Raw genomic sequence first — 18,861 nt, forward strand, 5'->3', positions numbered from 1 at the left:
TACTGAAAGCAATCATCTGGAATGTAGATAAGGATCATGCAATGAGTCAAAGCCACCTGTTTTAACAGACACCAGTGGTTTCAAGGGCACATGCAATAGTCCTCTGCTTTCTTGGCTAGTGGCAATCACAAATGGGAACCCATGGCGTTTTGACATCCAGTTTATAGACACAGTAAACTTCACCACATCAAAGCTTAGTTTTTAAATAATTTCATTACAAAGCTCTTTTTTATTTCACATTCTTCTTGCTACTGATGAATTACTTTAACTTCATTTGGGACTACTGTAAAACAATCACAAGTATTGTTTGGGAACTTCAGAAAGCCTGTAGGTACTCTAATATACAATCAGTATTTTAATATCTTCACATATACATTGCTTCTTGAACTTAATGATTTCAGAAAAAAATAGGAAAGATGGGAGAACATCTCACACCAGTATCTGAATCCCTTAAACTAAGACAATACCAAAAGTTATAGCAAAAAAAGTGGTTTTTTAAAGTATTAGTTGCAGAAAGTCAACTTCCTCATGTTGGTATTACAACCAGATAAAATTTTAAATCACAATATACTATCAAACTTTAGGAGGCACTGCAATTAACATTACCAAATCTTTAACATTCTCCCAATATAAATATATAGCTTATTCATGAATACTAGAGAAAATGGAGGGAAAATATTGCTATGGATTAATAAAATCCTTTAAAAAGTGTGTGCATCTCAGTTTCCACTGCAAATGTTAGTAAACTCTTCCACATTTAAAATTGCTTGTCTAAACTACTTCCATACCAAGCATAAGGAAAGACATCGATTACTCCATAACAGAGAAACATGGGATGTCACTGCTGAAATTGTCCAGTTAAGTTAAATAACACTTAATTGCATCATTCTTGAGCAAGTATTTTCTCTGCCTGACTTGTGGGAAAGCCCTCGTAACAATGGGGTTAGGGAAGAAGAGACACAATCTAGGGTTCTAGTGATAGGACCTGAACTAAGCCAGTTAATTGCTGAAATTCAATCAACACACTTTGTTATCCATAAACTACACAAGGACACATCAGATGGTTTTTATTAAATAAACAAAAGCAAAATAAATCAAGCAAGCTCAAAAAAGTTAGGACTACTGAAGGACATTTCCTTTGGACAGTATGTTACAGCACCATTAAAGTAAACTCAATTTCAGCAAACCATAAGCACAGCAACTACATTTTTTTTCTCTTAGTTTTAGTGCCCACCTTAGTCATCAACCTAGTATTTTAGATATTTTTCTTCTCCAGAATACATGAACATGGTGACGAAAGAAATTTAAATGTTTAGAGAAAGAACTGTACAATAAAATTAACTTTTGTATGTTGAGATATTCTCTTTCACAATTTGTATGAATAAAATGTAAGACAAAACTTTCACTCCAATAACACTGATCAATCACCTTATATGGTCAATAGTATTGTCCCAAACTAAGCAAAACAAGCAGCAAGATTTACTTTGATATTTTTGCATGAAAGCTCCTAATTGTAATCCAATTAAAATTGTTCTAAGAAAACTGTTCAACAGATCCAGAAACATATTTTCTCTTGGCATCACCCTGGAGTATTAGTTCAGCACCACATTCTGAGCCATACTACTAGTACCAGAGACTCCAGCTGCTGACCTGACCACACGTCAATGATTGGATGGAGCAAAGAGCATGTTTGAGACTAATGATAGTTTTCCAAAAGTATGACTATGAGTAATTTTACGAACAATACTAGACATGTTATCAGTATTTTTATTTTCCCTTTGAAATGAGCTGTCAAAACTCCTGTACAACTGATTATTGAGAAATGCACATTTCTGGGTGTTAAATGGTCTAAGCTGGATGCATACTTTTAGGTACAGATTTGAATGGGTTCAGTGTATCATACTAGTATAGTAGCCATGCCTAAAAATTCCAGTCTACCCCCTGCTGGGTGTAAGCGATACACAGAGGTCATTATTTGTATAATGTCAGTATATTCCATGAATGCTATTAATAAACAAATAATGGAGAAAAAAAGGGTTGTCCTAAGGAGAATAGTTTCAAAGTATATCTACATATCTATTTCCCTTCTATGTAATTAACTTGACATTTTCAAAATATTGATTGGGAGAGCAGGGTAGAGCACTGAGAGCTATGAGTGTGACTGGTTCTCAAGCTGAAATATACAGAACAGAATTTGAAAGAGACTCCTACTACAAACTGCCATATACTCTGATGCTTCGTGAAAGACCACTTTCTGGGTATCAGAACCTGACTGGTACGTATGGTGGCAAACTGTAATGTGGTTTCTCAAGTATACCAATTCGTATCAAAATGGATTGTCTGGTATTTCCTGTCACTTTTCCTTTCCATGAAAAATAATTCAAATTTCAAGCAAATTAGCAGTTTGTCTGGGACCAAACTCAGCAGTAGACTGGGACCAAACTCTCCTCTACTCATGGATAGAGTGGGGAATGTCAAACACTGAACATCACCAAACATCATTAATAAAATTCAAATGCAGGCATTCAATCAAATTTCTATAGCTCCTTATTACTAAAGAAACATATTAGCATATGTAGTATAATTATTTAATAGAAAAACTATTAAAGAGACTCCATTTGTTATATAAAATTTGGGATTTGGGAGAATCTGTAGTAACCATAGCAACAAAGACTTGTTGGTATAGCTATAAACCAATGCATTACACTAACATTTTCTGAGAGTTCTTAAAGATAAAGCAAAGCACATATCAAAAATAATTATAACAAGGGGGAAGAGTACCTAAGTACACTGTTGTTGCTGTACAGGGAACAGTGATATAAACTGGAAAGGATCACAGGCCCAGGCTAATTGTGCCTCAGCTGGATCTGCAGGAATAACAAGGTTGGGCCTTAAAACAGATTGTGGGAACAAATTAAATTCGGAGCAAGGAAAAGGGTAAGATAGTATGAAATCAATATATTTTGTTTTTGCTTTCTCTTCATAAGTAATTTAATTTCATGAAACACTGGAAAAGGGAAAGGCATGTAGATATTATGAGGCCAAGTATTCATTCTTCTAATTACATGACTAGAAACTAATAACCTACCACTGAAAAGGATGAACCTCACTGCCAATCATCTCTGAGGAATCAGCTAAGGACTACGTATCTAATTTTCAAAGCCCAAGATGGTAGCTTCTACACACAAACTGCAACGAGTAAACCTTGCACTAATCCTGGGAAATATTCTGGAATACATTATCAAAGGGATGTTTGTTTAAACTTTCAAAGGAAAGTGGCATTTGCCTAGAGACAGTAAGTGTTCAGGAAAACTTTGACAATTCGAATATTAAAGTTATGGTCCCAAGAAGCCTATAAGGAATAAGCAAGACTTCGCCAGGCCTCTCATGATCAAAAATACCTGTGAACCAAAAAGAACAAGAGGACTGATTAAGTTAGTTAGAAACCAAGTAATTGCTTCCATTTAGAGCATGACTTTTTGGTGCCTAGCGAGTGTTTGATAAATAATTTACTGCATAAACTGATGGACAGACAGACCATTGGAGGTGTTCACCAAGCTATACAAGATCTTCAAAGTTTCTCTCACTAAATGATTTGACTCTCCTCACTCTTCTCGTTCTCATCCTCTTCTACAATACTCAGCCCCTTTACCCAATAAAGAACAGCAACGCTACTCTCCCAAAGGTAGGGAAGCATTTTGTTTGCAGTAGAGAATAAAACAGCATGGCATTTAAGTTCTTAAGAGTAAAACTTCCACAAATACATCCATAAACTCCCTTGATCATTATGTAGTATTCTATATACTGGTTTTCTTTGATCCTTTGTTCAAAGGACTTAACTGCCTCACCCCAAATACAGCACAAGAATGCTTATGAAAACATTCAAGCCATAATTTACCTGCCTTATAAGCAGCAGCAAAACGCAAACAAATATACAAGCTATTTAACTTTAAAATCTGCTTTACCTTAAATCTTGCTATTTCAAAAATGAAAAAAAAAATAAACATTTTAAGTGCTCCAATAATTTTTTTAACTGGTAAGAAAAACGATACTATGCCATCAATATTTATGATTTATGAATCTTGTGAAATAACAGAGGGTGAAGGGCTTACCCATTTAAAATCTTCCTTAATAGGTCCAAGGATGGTATAAAAAAAAACACAATATGATTCTCTGCTATCTTTTTTAAAAATTGACAGTAATATGTCTTTATTATGGATTAAGCAACTTTAAGAAATAGCTATTTGTAATCTTTAAAACAATGCACTGAAAATAAGTCTTAATTTCAGAGTTTTATTATATTGCACTAAAGGAACAGCAAGATGGTTAAACAATGTTCTCTCTCACTCAGTTTTGAAAATCTAAAGTACTTGCAAATTCTTAAGAATACCTTTACCACCAGATCAGAACAATAAGTATAATAACCAATATCTTAATAAGTAATGTCTTACAAATTAAAACACATTTAAAATAGCTTTAAATGCATTCTTCACAATTCAGCATATATTTTTATACCATGTTCACTTATGCTTAAGAATTAAAGCAAGTATGTTACTCTGATTGAAATATGGGAAATCTCTCATTCATGCAATATACAGGGATAATATTCAAGTCAAAGGGGAAAAAATCCCACTTTTCTTATTTTTGTAAATGTATCCATATATAATCATCTACATGATAGAAGAGGAAAGCCATGAAGTTTCCCACAGGTCAGATATATATTTTCAGTTCATCAGAAGCACCTGATATCTACAGCTAATTTATAATTAGATGGCATTTCAAAAAACCAAAATAAGCCCTACTAGTTCCTATAAACAAAAGCTTCCAATGGACTAAGGACAGTCAATAATTAATGCAATCATTCAAGGGATTATGGCTGTTCCTTAAGGAGTGCAAGTTCAAACCTGTCAACATCAGAGGTAATCATTTTATATTAATTTATACGTAATTCCATTTAAATTCTTTATCTGAGTATAACATATGAAAACAGTCTTTCCACAAGCAAAAATGTGGAAACATTTAAAAAATAAGGAGTCATTTTTTAAAGTAACTGATCAGATTCCATAGGCTACTCTTGGAAACAGGATCTTGCTGGATAGAATCCCTTCATTTGGTGGCGTTTTGCATGCACTTAACTGGACCAATTCTTCAGTGTGTTGTTCTAAGAGCTCACCAAAACATAGATCATGCTGAAAAGAAGAAAAAGACTGTTAATTCCAACATTCCCAATTATAAAAACCAAGAGCACCAAAAAATTGAGTCTACTTTATTTTGTGATATTACTCCATCACAGAAAAGGCCAGTGACAAGTTCAAAGTATGATTTTAAATTTGCACTTACAGGCTTCTGCCGAAGGTAGGGTTTGGCTCAGTGCATGTATTGTAGTTGCCCCCTATTTCCCTTCCAATTTTAGCAAGTGGAACAGCACAGCTGAAAGCTTTATGGGGGAATCAGAGCTCAGAAATGGAACAGCCACTGCTCTGTTGTGTCTAATAATAGGAGGGAGCATCTCAGGAGGGCTCACGTCATGCTAGGCTCTTATGTTTTTTTATATACATGACCTCACTGGATACTCCAAGCAATCCTAAGAGGTAGGTACCATTATTATCACTATTTTAAGGATCAGAATAATTAAGGAACTTTCCCATTACAGAAAGGTCCTAGGCCATAGCAGCAAGGCTAAATAAGAGTACAAATGAGCAAAATAAAAAACCAAGATGATAACCATTTGATTTAGGTTGCCTGGGCAACTCTAAAAGAATGATGTAGGGAAGGCATGATTCAAAAGCATCTCCCTCTGAATGGAAATACAAAACAATGAGGTGGGCTAACTCTAGAGACACTTAAAAAAAAACAAATGAAGGTCCTGTGTCACCATGTCCTGTGTCACCATTTACCACAACTGCACATCTCCAATTCTGTCATGTATTCAAGTCATATATTTTTCTTTCTTTTATTAACAAATGTTTACAGTATCTACTATATACCGATACTGCTTCAGACATGTTACCAAATCTTAAAAAAATGAAAATAAACAGGAAATTAGAATTTCACTTTTCAGAACTAATCACTGTCTTTGTTTCCTATATGAGCAACACCTGTAGGTGCACTAATGAATACTCAGTATCGAAACTGTAACTTCTAAAAACATAAAAATACCTTCACCCATTTCTAGAATCAAATGTGTATACTATAAAGAAAAACATGAATACAAGCCTATCATGTAATACTTAGCAAGTTTTCCAGTAATGAAAAGAGAATGGAAACTGAATTATTGTAACCATTTCATCTTGTACAGCTAATTTTATTAATATTTTAAAAATATGGTAGAAACCCTCTCCAGTTGAATATGTATCAATAGAAGGTGAGAAAAGTATATTTGTACAGCTTGAAGAGAAATTTTAATTCCACACCTGAGAATGTCCTTTTCACTTTTTAATAAGCAGCCACTTTAACTACATCTATAGTTTACTTAGAATAGTGGTTCACAGGACCAATTCTGTCATCTGTCCCAGGGCATCTGGCAACGTCCAGAAACATTTTTGGTTATTAAACCTGGGGAAGGGGGTGCTACTGGCAACTAGTGGTTAGAGGCCAGCAACTTGGTACACATCCCACAATGCACAGCACAGCTCCCCACAACAAAGAACTATGAGTACAAAATGTCAACAGTGCCCAGGTTGAGTCTGACCTGGAGGAGTAATGATAAGTGTATCATGGCTTATATAAAGGCAGAGAAATCAGTAATTGCACCATCCTGTAAGATTGAACGGATCAACAGATTGTAACAATCTTACACCATACTGTAAGCCTGCATTCAGATCAAGCCAGTCAGAGAAAAAAGGACAGAGCGGAAAGTTTAAGAATGATATAAAAAAAAAAAAAGTAAACACAATCTTAAGACAGACGCTGAAGCCAAGCAAAACATTTCTGCAAACTCACCCAGCATTATCCTCCCAATGATGATAACCATAATCTCTCTTTGCCATGGAGAATGAGGATTGTCCTTGACTGCCCGGATGTGCCTGTTAACTTCAGAAGCAGCATCCCTGACCAAATCCCTGACCAAATACTATCTCTGACTGCACGCCAATTGGCTGTTTACCAAGCACTCGAGTATTCACAGTCAACGAGTGAGAATGTGCACTCTGCCATCACCAGTTACACACTCAAGACACTGAATCATTCAAGTGGATTTTAAGATGTTAAGACCGCAATGCCTGCAAACATTTTTGGCAGCAAAGTGAAACCATATTTTCAAATTATTTTTAAAGCTTACCCATATAGGTAGTAAAAAAATGCTAGAAGATAAAAAGCTAATTTGCACCATCCTTCCTTCTGACAATATGCTAGAATATCTGCGTTCATGATGGTCGTAGGGTCATAGAGTCCTGGTCCACTCATCACGGGTCTACTCATATACCTGTAATAAATGCAGTGCATTAGCATTCAGAAAAAGGAGCAAACCTGCAGGACAGAAAGGAGGGTTTTGCTATTTGCTAGGAGAGATGGTCTACTTAGGGAAGTAGTTTTAGTTCTAGGTGGGGTTATTTCCTTTTGCCATCTTAATTGTAAAGCTAGAGGCCCTAATGAGCAGAACAGGAAAGCCAAAGAAGTTACATCTGGCTTCCGTGACACTATGAGAAACCCAAGAAAAAAGGAATCACTGTGAAAAGGAAATAAGATTTTTGTTTTTTATTTTGACACAATTTTAGACTTATAGAAAAGGTACAAGAACACATCACATTTACCACACTTGATTCACCCTTCTCTTTCTCTAAATATGCGTACTTTTTTTCCAGAACCATGTTAGAATCAGTTACAGACATAATGCACTTTGTTCTTAAGTACTTCACTATATATAATGTATATACTTCATTAAAATTGAGGGCAATGAGATTTTGATATACACATTTAAAACAAAACACTAATTCTATATAACTTTTAGAAGTTATGAAATATGAACATCTTTTATAAACAACCAAATTTAAAGTCATAAAGTAAATATGAAGAAACAAGTTAGACATACACTGTATATTTTTTTAAAGTTAATATCAACTTTATTTACACAATTTATTTACAAGAAGCTGCATGCAGATCAGATAATTTGATGAGTTGTGATATATATAACTGGGAAACCACCAACACATAATAGATAGAATTCTGTCATTGCCAAAAGTTTTGTTGTTCCCACAGGTAGTTCATTTCTCCCTCTTCTCTTGGCCCCAGAAAACCACTAATACATTTCCCCCCCTCATTATTAATTTACATTTTTAAGGGTTTTTTAAAATACTTTTTTTTAAAGATTTATTTATTTATGCATACAAGAGCTGGGGTACAGGCCAGAGATGTGGGGGGATGGGGTGAGAGGATCCACCAGAGACAGAGTGGGGAACAGAACAGGCAGATTGACTGAAATACACTGCTGAGGGGAGCAGCAGGCGAAACAGGAGAGATCAGCCTCACCATGTGGGTTTCTCCCTGGCCGGCCGGGGATCAAACTCATGCTGCAGAGGCTGCGGATTGCTTCATAGTGCGGTGCTTAATCACTTGCACCACCAGGGAGGCCCCCATTTTTAAGGTTTTTATATAAATGGAATAATACAATACTACTCTCTAATTTCTTTCACTCAGCATATTAATTGTGAGATCATCTATGTTTTATATTAATCTGTCCCTTTTTAACACTGAATTATTTTTTCTATTACTTTTTATTCATTTGTTGTGTATTTGGTTTCATTTCCACTTTTGAACTGTAAATAAGGTGTTATGAAATCCTTGCATAAGTCTTCATAAAGTCTTAGGACTGGAATAGCTACACTCTACAGGGCGAGGGGATGGGAAGTATTTTTAACATTCTAAGAAATCACCAAATAGTTTTCTAACTGGCCATTAGATTTACACTCTCAGTGTAAGAGTCAGTTGCCTTTACATCCTGTTAGCACTTGGTAATGTCAGTCTTTTTAATTTTAGCTATTCTAACATGTACATATCGATGCAAATTTCAAAGGCAGGCAATATGAATCTAAGTTAACAGAGGTCAGTGGCTCTCATTAAGAGTTGTGGAGGTAGGGCCTCCCCCGTGGCGCAGCGGTTGAGCGCTGGGTTGCGAAGCTGCCCGCGGCCTCTGCGGCGCCGGTTCAATCCCCGGCTGCTCCCCGGCCACCGGAGGAGGGTCCCACATGGCGCACAGACCTCTCCTGCCACCCGCTGCTCCCCTCAGCAGTGTACTTCGGTCCTTCTGCCTGCTCTGCTCCCCGCTCTGGCTCTGGTGAATTCTCTCACGCTCCCGTGCTTCTGACTATACCCAGTGCATGTATAAACAAAACAAACAAACAAATAAATAAATAAATAAAACATGCCTCTATTAAAAAAAAAAAAAGAGTTGTGGAGGTAATGGACTGGGATAGGACACAAGGGAATCTTTGCCTGGAAGCAGCTAAAACTGCTGGATATCATGATCGGGGGGTGGTTTCACACAAGTGTCTACTTAGGCACACACTCAATGAGCTGTGTGTTTCATTCCTGCACACATTACTGCAAGTCACACCACTTTTTTAAAAAACAACCCTTTAATGAATAATAAAATAGCTCCATAAGAGATAATTAAGTTTCTTGTTCACTGACATGATTTTTAAAAATAAATACCAACTAATTTTCAGTTTTAATTTTAACTAGCATATAAGATAACCATATCAACTGTAGTATAATTAAAATTTAATTAGAAAAAAGTATTAAAAGTATATCTAAATATTACCTCCAAATATGATATGCCAAGAGGGGCATATTGAGACCCAGTGTGAGCCACTCTGCTGCACAAAGAAACATGACACAGAAGAAAGCATGGATGAGGTACTCTGGAAGTACAAGCTGGAAGAAAAACACGAGCCAGTTATCAAAATGCCTTGGTATTACGTCAACTGCTAATTTGGAAAGTAGGTGGCAACCAAGTTTTCAAAATGACAATCACTGTCTTTTTAGAATCAGAGATAAAAGAAACTACTGAGTTTTATCTCCATGTTCATTAACTTTTCACCAAAAGCTGGACAAGCAAACTGACCATAGGCTATAGCTCACACTACAAAATAGAACTTAAAATTTAAAACTCAGATTAAGTAATAGTTTAAATTATACAAAGTTACCACCCAGAAGGTTCACATAGTTCTTGCTAAACACTCAAAATACTTTTTTCCCACCATTCAACAATGATAAAAATACAAAAACGAGATATTCAATCACATGCAACATGATATTAAAAACCCACAAAAATAAAATTTCCCTTTATAAGTTTACCCGCTATTGATTTTAAGCCTTTAACAGAAACCAGGAATGCTACATATACAATAATTAGCAAACCACATCACATTACCACAAGAGTAATTTTTTGATGAGAAGCCAACAGCCAATAATCTGAGCACAGTTGGTAGGGGCAAAAACACTAATATGCATAGATGCAAACGATTGCTTTCTGCAATGTAGGAGGGAAAAGACTGAGTCCTAAATCATAGAAATGGAATCTCCATTTTTACATGTCTTTCTGTTCCTTTAAGCCTGATTTCCAATGAAATGCTACAGACACAGCAGGCTAGTAGAAACTCAGACCTCCAAAAACAGTCAATATTTTGATGATATTTCATGAGGAAAATTATTCAAGGAAATGCTTTTTATAAAATGACCAAGAGCCAGAGCTTTATTTTAAATTACCTTTCTCATTCTAGAGAGTTCGGCCTAATGATTTTGTTAAATAAAAATACAAGAATCTTTCCTTGTAAGTTTTAACCAAAGAACTTGCTACAAAGTCACAGCTGCAAATCTATTTCTCAGATGTCTGTATCATATCAAATTAAAACTATATGTATTTAGCATCATAAAATCATCTTTGAAGAGAAACTATAGCTGTAGAAATAATGTAATTATACTATATATTCAAGCCCATTTTCAAATGCTCCCAAATTAGTATTTCCAATTTAAAGATATAGAGTGATGTTTTTAATAAATACTATTTTAAATGAAATACCATTTAAGTCAATAATCTACACCACTAACCAGATATTTAATATAAACTTAAGCACTATAGTAAATAGCAAAATATAAACTCTGTATATGTATATAAACTTGTACATAACAAGAACCTTTAAGTCAGAATTTATTAAGACCAAGCTGAAACATCTACAGTCTCTAAACAAGAAAATGTCTGCAGGAAATCTGAAACTCAATGACTAACAACCAGGAAAGAATGCATCTTATTAAAAGTTCCACTAAAGTTGCCATTGATAATATTCATTTAAAATATATGATTCCCTTTAAAATATAGTAAACCCATTTCAGTTCTCTAAAAGTCAACTGATATCTAACAACATAAATTATCACCCAAGTTTTAATGTTACACTTACAGACTGAGGTATGGGGAGAGAGTCATCTTGATAGCATGAGCCTAATGCTCTTAAACAATATTTAGTAAGAGTGAAATAATCAGCAACTCTACCAGCTCTAATACAAAATAAATGCCACACCCCTCCTCTGTCCTCAAAAAAAAAAAAAAAAACTTTTATTATCCATCTCTCAAAAACCAGTCCTCATTCTTTAAAGTAGAAATTTCCTAAGTAGCACAGAAAATATTTCATTTAGGAACCAATGTTTATACAAAAACTAGTATCCAGAAAAAAATACCTCATGCAAATATGGCTGAAATAATAATATTTAAACATGCACATAGTATTCTCCAGTTAAGGTTCACATTTAAGAAAATAATATTTGTCTTCCCCCATACTTTGGCAGAATTGTCAAAACAAATTTTAAATAGGGAAAACTGTCAGATGCACAGCTATTAAGCCAATTATCGGCACCCTATCCATAACGCAACTTCTGCTGTATAAAAACTTCCTTCTAACATATTGCAGCATTAGGATATCCTAGGCACTTATCTTTTCTAAGTGAGAATTTCTTTCCATCAAGAAAAACCAGAAATGACAAGTTACACGTTAAATAGAAATTACTCTTAAATCTGTAGTAAATTAGGAAAATACAAGAACTTGATCTTAAAAACTGGCCGGCTGGGTTCAAATTCTGGCTTGACCTAAGCTACGTGACTTTGAATAAAGTGCTTTAACCTCACTAACCCTCAGTTTGCTCTCCTATCCATGAGAACAACAATACACCTCTCTGAGGACTGTCAAGAGAACTGAATGAAAAAACCCAGGTAAAGAGTTTAACATGGAGCCTGGCACCCAGGAAACTCCTCATCTGATGTCAACGAGTGTTAACCTCATCCACTGAATTATATGAGAAGCCAAAAGAGACAGAAACACTATTAATAAGTAGCTGCCAAAAGAAGACATTCCTGTGGTTTCTTGGTATTAATTAGTTTAAACTTACATTTTACAGTGAACACTATCTTCCAATGAAAAGGCAAATTCAGCTTATATTTGTTTCATAAGAGAGAAACAGCTAGTAAGTTAACACTTTTAAAGGTTCCTACAGTCAAATCTTACTGTATCAGTTCTTTAAAAACAAACTAGAAATCTATTCCACCACTCATATTTATCTAGGAAACAATGATAAAGCAACAAACTAACTCTACAGACCCTTTTCTACATAAAATCCCTGCAGCATGCTAATGCATTATCACTTTATACAAAATTATTTTTAAAGAATTATTATATCCTATTTCTTGAATATTTACCCACAGCTGGTTTTTGGGTTTTTTTTTGGCAACCTTTCAGTTTCTAACCAATCAACAGGCTAAAAGATAATCTTCCTAAATGATTGAACAAAATGAAGTTAAACATATATTTTAAAAAACCCTAAATACAATGGAGCCACATTACAACTAAATCCTTCACAGCTCAGAACTTCCAAAAAGACAGGTCTGTTTTAGAAATTTAAAGTGAATAGTTATTAGAAATAACTATGTAGATAAGTTGCATACAAATTTCTATCTACAAAATTCTGGCAGCATGAGTTCAAGTATTATAGCATTATTGTAATATTTCAGTCTAAGAGAGCTATCCACATAAAAGGCCCTGAATAAACATCAACTGAAAGAATAAATTAATTCCAGAACAGGCATAATCAAAGATAAAATCAGATATGAACAAAAACCACTTGCATACTATCTCACAGTTAAGTCACAACACTGTAATAATCTCATCAGCTATTAAATTCATTTTATGTTAACCAACTTTCAAACACTGCACCAAATAATTTAATATAGAAGTGCCTATGGCTATGACATTTTTTAGAAATGCATAAGCATTTAACAGCTTTCCCTACTTGACTGGGCCAGCAAGCAAACATTTGCATAAAATATGAAATTTCACAAAATCATAAACCTCAACAGGCATATGAACAAGCACACTGAACAGAACATTACAAGAACAAATGCCCTAACCCTCCCCATAAAATGAATGTAGCATTAAAACATTAAACTAAAAAGCAGTACACACCTTTAATGCAATTTTGACTCTTTTAATCTTTTTGACCTTTTCAACTGTCTTTGGCCGACAATGTAAAAAGCAGATTGAAAGAATGTTAGTATGACAGCTGACAAGATCACCAGCAGATTAATAATAGTCAGAATAGTCAAGCATGATAGGAAAAAGAGCATTTTTTAAAAAATCCTGCCTACTTCATATAAAACATATCATGCTACTGAGAATACTGGCCACTTTCAAATTATATCAAGTTAAAAGCAAAAAAATTGAAAAATCTAAAGCAAAATCCTATATTGTAACTTACAGGATTCAGGGTATTACACTGGTCTATAGGATTCTTGTAATCAGTCTTCAGCTCATCAAATGCTATAATCTAAAATAAAATTAAAACAGTTAGGACTTCTCACTTGAATAAAGAGCAGAAAGAAATCAGTCCCATCACCAAACAATAATTGAATAAAGTTAACAAAAGCAAAACTATACCAACATTTCATGTACCAATTTACAGTGGCCTAAAGATGTGCTAGGATCAGATTTACTATTACTAAAATGATCTGATATCACTGTGATACTTTCATTTCCAATTTTTCAATACCTCTACTTCAAGTTATTTTTCTCTACCCTTTCCCCCACCCACAACTATTTACCCAAACTACTCTTGATCCCTAAAAACCCTGTCCCTATACCAACTCCTCTCTGTAGGCTTCCCCACTTTCCTTGAGCAGTAAAAAAAACTGTACCTGTCTAACCTCCATATGCCACAGGGCTTTACAATGTTGCCAGTATGGCACTTCTCACCCTGGAGCAGCATGTTTATGTAAGACTTGTATCCCCTACTAGATTGTGTGCCCCTCAGGGTGAGTGTCTGTCATCATTTGTGCATTGTTTAGTTACAATGTTCAGTGAGAAACTAGAGAAGCACTCTCATTCTTGTTTGCATACCAAACAGGTATTTCAAAGCCCTGCTTGAATTTGGAAATGGCAAGAAATGGTCTTAGAACAGAGGAACATTAAGTCATTCTTAGGCCCTTCACATAGGTAGGGCAGCTTCTGCAAAGGACAGAAGGCTAGGTGGGGCCCAATTTAGCCCGTGCTCCTGCTGCCAAGCAAAGCACCCTGGCCGGGGACCCTCTACCCTTGAAAGCCAGGTTCTGCACCCCAGGGGCCATTATCCAGTTAGGAGAGAGGATTTTCCTACCACAAAAGACATCGTGCTCTAATTCACCCATAGGTGCCATACAGGCAAGAGCAGCCCTGCTCAGGGCCACCATAAAAGTGATCAATCTGACCTCCTTTTGGGACCTAGCCAGATTTCAAGTGTGTTATTTCATTCAGTCACCATGCTAAAGACTGAGCAAGGTAAGCCCAGGGACAGCCCTGTGTTTCATGGTGCAATGACTGATAGTTACAAATGTGGTAAGGAAAGAAAGATCCCATGTACTTGAAATCCAAGGCAAGAATGTTTTGGCCCACACACTAGAGAAACATGGTTTTAACATTTAGGGTCACAAAACACAATTTCAAAATCTAAATGTACTAAAAATCAAATCATGGGGATCTACCACTTCATGGTATCAACATACAGAGGTGTCCAAGTAAGACGCTAGAGGTAACAAGTCTGAGGACGAGCTATTTTATTTGCTGCCACTGGTCAACTAGGGGACAGAGAATTTAACCCATGCTTCCTCTGGTGGGTTAAGAATAGTATCTGTATATGTGAGCCAGTGTTATTCAGTATTACTAGTCATCAATGGAGTTACATATTTCTAGCTTTTAGTGTACTGGTTTATTTCATGTTAAAGGAAAAATCTTCATAAAAAGATTTTCTTTAATATCTAGTATTTTATAAAGCTCACCAATCCACTCCTCCCCCCCAAAAAAAAACCTCAAAATAAGAATAGAAAGTAAATAATTAAACATTCAAAATATAAATTCCATGAGTGCAAAGATTTTTTTGCTGTGTTCATTATTATATCTAAAATAGTGCCAGGCACTGAGTTAAATGTTCCATCAATATTTATCGAACGGTACAGAGGGAAGAAAAAAGAAGGAATAAATAGACTAAAGCATATAAAACAAGTATGCTAGGGCAGGGGAGGAAGAGGGATCAAAACAGGGGAGAGATGAACACAAGGGACTATGGTGATGGTTCACAGGTGAATTGGTGGTGAGAATTTTACAGGAGCTACACCTAAAAGGAGAAAGCATACGAGCATACATTGTACAAAAATGAACAATGATGTAAAATATGTATGTAAATTTTTTAAGAAGTATGGAACTGACTAGAAGTCATTTTCCTTTGCTAATGATGGCTACAAAAATGTTAAAAACATAAATATGCAATCAGAGGACGTTAATTTCTGATCATCTATGGATATTATTTGTCAGTTATCTGACATAATCTGTGATATATTCCCAATGCATTTTAGTAACAGAGTTGACAGGGATCACAAATGCAGTAATTACTTGCCTATGAAAAGACCCAGTTTAACAGCAGAGTACAAAACATGTTTTGAAACTAAAATTTTCTTCAGGTGATTTCAAGGGATCTTTTAATCTCATTAAATGGGTTTCTGTCTGAGCTAATAAGCTAGTTTTTTCAAAACCCTCTGAAAAGAGTCTTAAAGCAATGGTTTTTAAATCTTTTGCAGTGTTCATTTAGAAGATGTTCAAATTTTCCACAAAAATGTAAAAACAATAAAACATTAATTCCTAAAGATACCAACCTACGCAATTCAGAACACCTTCAAATTTGATGCATGATTTTAGAGAATAATTTTAACATTTTTAGCTTTTAAACAAATCAACACTTCCAACTCTGCCAACTCTGTTCTCCACAGATCATCAATCACATGAATCAGGATTAAGCTGACAGATGTAACCATCAGCATAGGAAGCAACCTCCACAACAAAGAACAATGTCAACAGGATTTCTGAAATTTATACACAAAATCTCTAATGAGTCTTCTGACATACTTAAACCTAAGACAATAAAATGAAAACTATATGGTTTTTAAATTCTACAATAGACTTCACAATTATCCACTTCACCTGGACACCTCCATTTCAAAGCTGAAACTAAACTACCAATTTTATTTTTAAGTGCAATTCAGGTTTTCCTTAAGCCAAACACAATGTAATTCAAATCATAAAAAGGCAATCTCAAGCTTTCTTCTAAGAATGCTCATGATGCCAGAAAACAAAGAGCAATCCTCACACAGGAAGTGACTTAAATACAAATCTAAAGATGGAAGGGAACCACCCACTTCAGTTTCATCAGAGACTTTATGGGAGGGGGGACTAGTTTGCATCCCAAAATACCTTATTTTTTGTTCTTCCACCAAACAGGAGCCCATAAAATGCTTCTTGAGTTCCTGGTTCCAGACAAGGATGTTCAGGGACAAGTGAACTTCTGATGAAATTAACACCTATATAAGCATTCCCCACCACACACCCAGTTGGATTCTAAAATAATTATAAACACAGTCTTTAGCAAAAGGGAATGGACTTGTGTTATGGCTCTTCTTTTGAGACTTTTTTTTGCACAAGACATTGCTTCTATTTAAATCTCTCTGCCCCCTACCCGTATGTTCCATGATAAATCCTTGTTATGGGTATGATGAAACCTGAATGAAATGTACATCAGAGTGAACATGACCAATCATTCCCTTAAGACCAATATCCAGAATGTACTAAAATATGGGGATGGCAGAAGCAAATATGAGATACACTGTTAATGAAGGAGTATTTCCAGAAGGCTCTCGATGTTTCTAATGCTGTGCTAGAGAAACAGGAATCCTTAAAACCCTTACAATCTCTTCCAGAACTACGTCATAGGTAACTTACTTGTTCCTTACAGGGATCAATGAGGAGTGCTTCTATCCTGCAGCATGATGTGAGTAAAAGGAAAAAAAAAAGCTGCCCTGGAGAATCTTAAGATTTCTGAGCATTTTCAAAGTCAAATTTAAAATACATCTACAACAAGCTACCCAGAATACGGAGGTGGTCAGGAAGATAAGTCTCTCGAGAAACTGGCAAAGATTTAAGGGGAAAGTTCGAAGATGGAGTCAACAAAGTAATCAATCTACATCAAAGTTCAGCAGGAAACAAGAATCAAAAGGGGGGGGGGGAGAGGAGAGGAGAGTCCACTTGAAGATCCTCCAACAAGTAGAGTTGAAAATTCATCTAAAGAAGATTATGACTATCTCATTTTGGCTATAGTCCTGCAGACACCGAAAAGAAAGGCAATTTGTATTAAATAATAATTGGGAAAACGTCCTTCCCGCTCGGCATGCAGCATTACCCTCTGCGCTCTGAGACCCCCCAGGGGGATGTGCGCCAGCACACCCTCCAGGGGGTGTGCGCCGGGACACCCTCCAGGGGGGTGTGCGCCGGGACACCCTCTAGGAGGATGTGCGCAGGGACGCCCTGGGGGGGGTGCGCGGGACGCCCTCTAGGAGGATGTGCGTCGGGGACACCCTCCAGGGGGATGTGCGCCGGGACACCCTCTAGAAGGATGTGCGTTGGGGACACCCTCCAGGGGGATGTGGGCCGGGACGCCCTCCGGGGGGATGTGCAACGGGACACCCTCTAGGAGGATGTGCGCCGGGACGCCCTCCGGGGGGATGTGCGCCGGGACACCCTCTAGGAGGATGTGCGGCGGCGGGCGGGGGGCGGAGCGGGCTGGGGGCCCCGCCAGCGGAGCGCAGTCCGCGGGGCGCGCCAGGACGGCGGCGGCCCCACCCAGCGGGGGAGGAGTGGCGGCGCGAGCGGCCTGCGCCGGGACCCGGCGGGTGCATCCATCCGGCCAGCGCACGCCTCGGCTCCCCGGGGCCCCGCAGCCCGCGCCCCGCGCACGGAGGCCGCGCAGACCCCCCGCCGCGCGGCCCGCGCCGCCCCGGCCCGTCCCCGGGACGCGGCCCTCCAGGGGGGCCGTCGCCGCCCCGACCGCGGGCCCGGGGCGAGAAGAGGCAGCACGGCCTCCTCGCCCTCCTTCCCCGGCCCCGGCTACTCACGTGCCAGATGGCGAAGAAGATGAGCGCGGCGGTGAGCAGCAGCGCCAGCATGTAGCAGAAGGCCGCGAACGTGAACGCCATGGCCGGGGAGGAGCGGGGAGCGGCGCCCGGGCCGGCGGAGAAAGGCGGCGCACGGCCCTCTGGGTAAAACCATTCACTTCCCCCGGCCACAGCCACGACCGCCGCCGCTGCCGCTGCCGCTGCCGCCGCCGCGGCGCCCCAGCTCCCAGCGCGCCTGCGCACTAGCTCGGGGGCGCGGGCGCCCTCTCGTGGCCGGCATGTGCGTTGCTCTGACTTTGTCTGCGCTGCTGATGGATTGATTTTTCCTTCCCTCCTGTTTGTCCTTACTGAAAGAGTGCTTCGTATGGCCCAGGTATTGGGCTTCCCCTTCGACATGCAAAAATGACTAAAGT

General features: G+C 37.7%; 1 protein-coding gene across 2 annotated transcripts; it reads right to left on the bottom strand.

Annotated features, from left to right (window-relative positions):
- Positions 1–5,161: 5,161 nt before the first annotated feature.
- On the bottom strand, positions 5,162–18,602 carry CNIH1 (cornichon family member 1; the record flags this gene model as incomplete). 2 transcript variants are annotated; one of them, XM_084240646.1, is made up of 6 exons in its annotated part: positions 5,162–5,189; positions 7,280–7,423; positions 9,758–9,870; positions 13,446–13,493; positions 13,738–13,806; positions 18,449–18,529. In XM_084240646.1, the coding sequence occupies 6 exons, from the start codon at positions 18,527–18,529 to the stop codon at positions 5,162–5,164; spliced, it is 483 nt and encodes a 160-aa protein (XP_084096772.1). The 2 variants fall into 2 exon arrangements, with proteins under 2 accessions (XP_084096772.1, XP_084096771.1); XM_084240645.1 differs by lacking the exon at positions 13,446–13,493 and having other exon boundaries at positions 18,449–18,602.
- Between the last annotated feature and the right edge of the window lie 259 nt (positions 18,603–18,861).

This window comes from Talpa europaea (genome assembly GCF_964194135.1).
Source record: "Talpa europaea genome assembly, chromosome: 8".
NCBI classification, from domain to species: domain Eukaryota; kingdom Metazoa; phylum Chordata; class Mammalia; order Eulipotyphla; family Talpidae; genus Talpa; species Talpa europaea.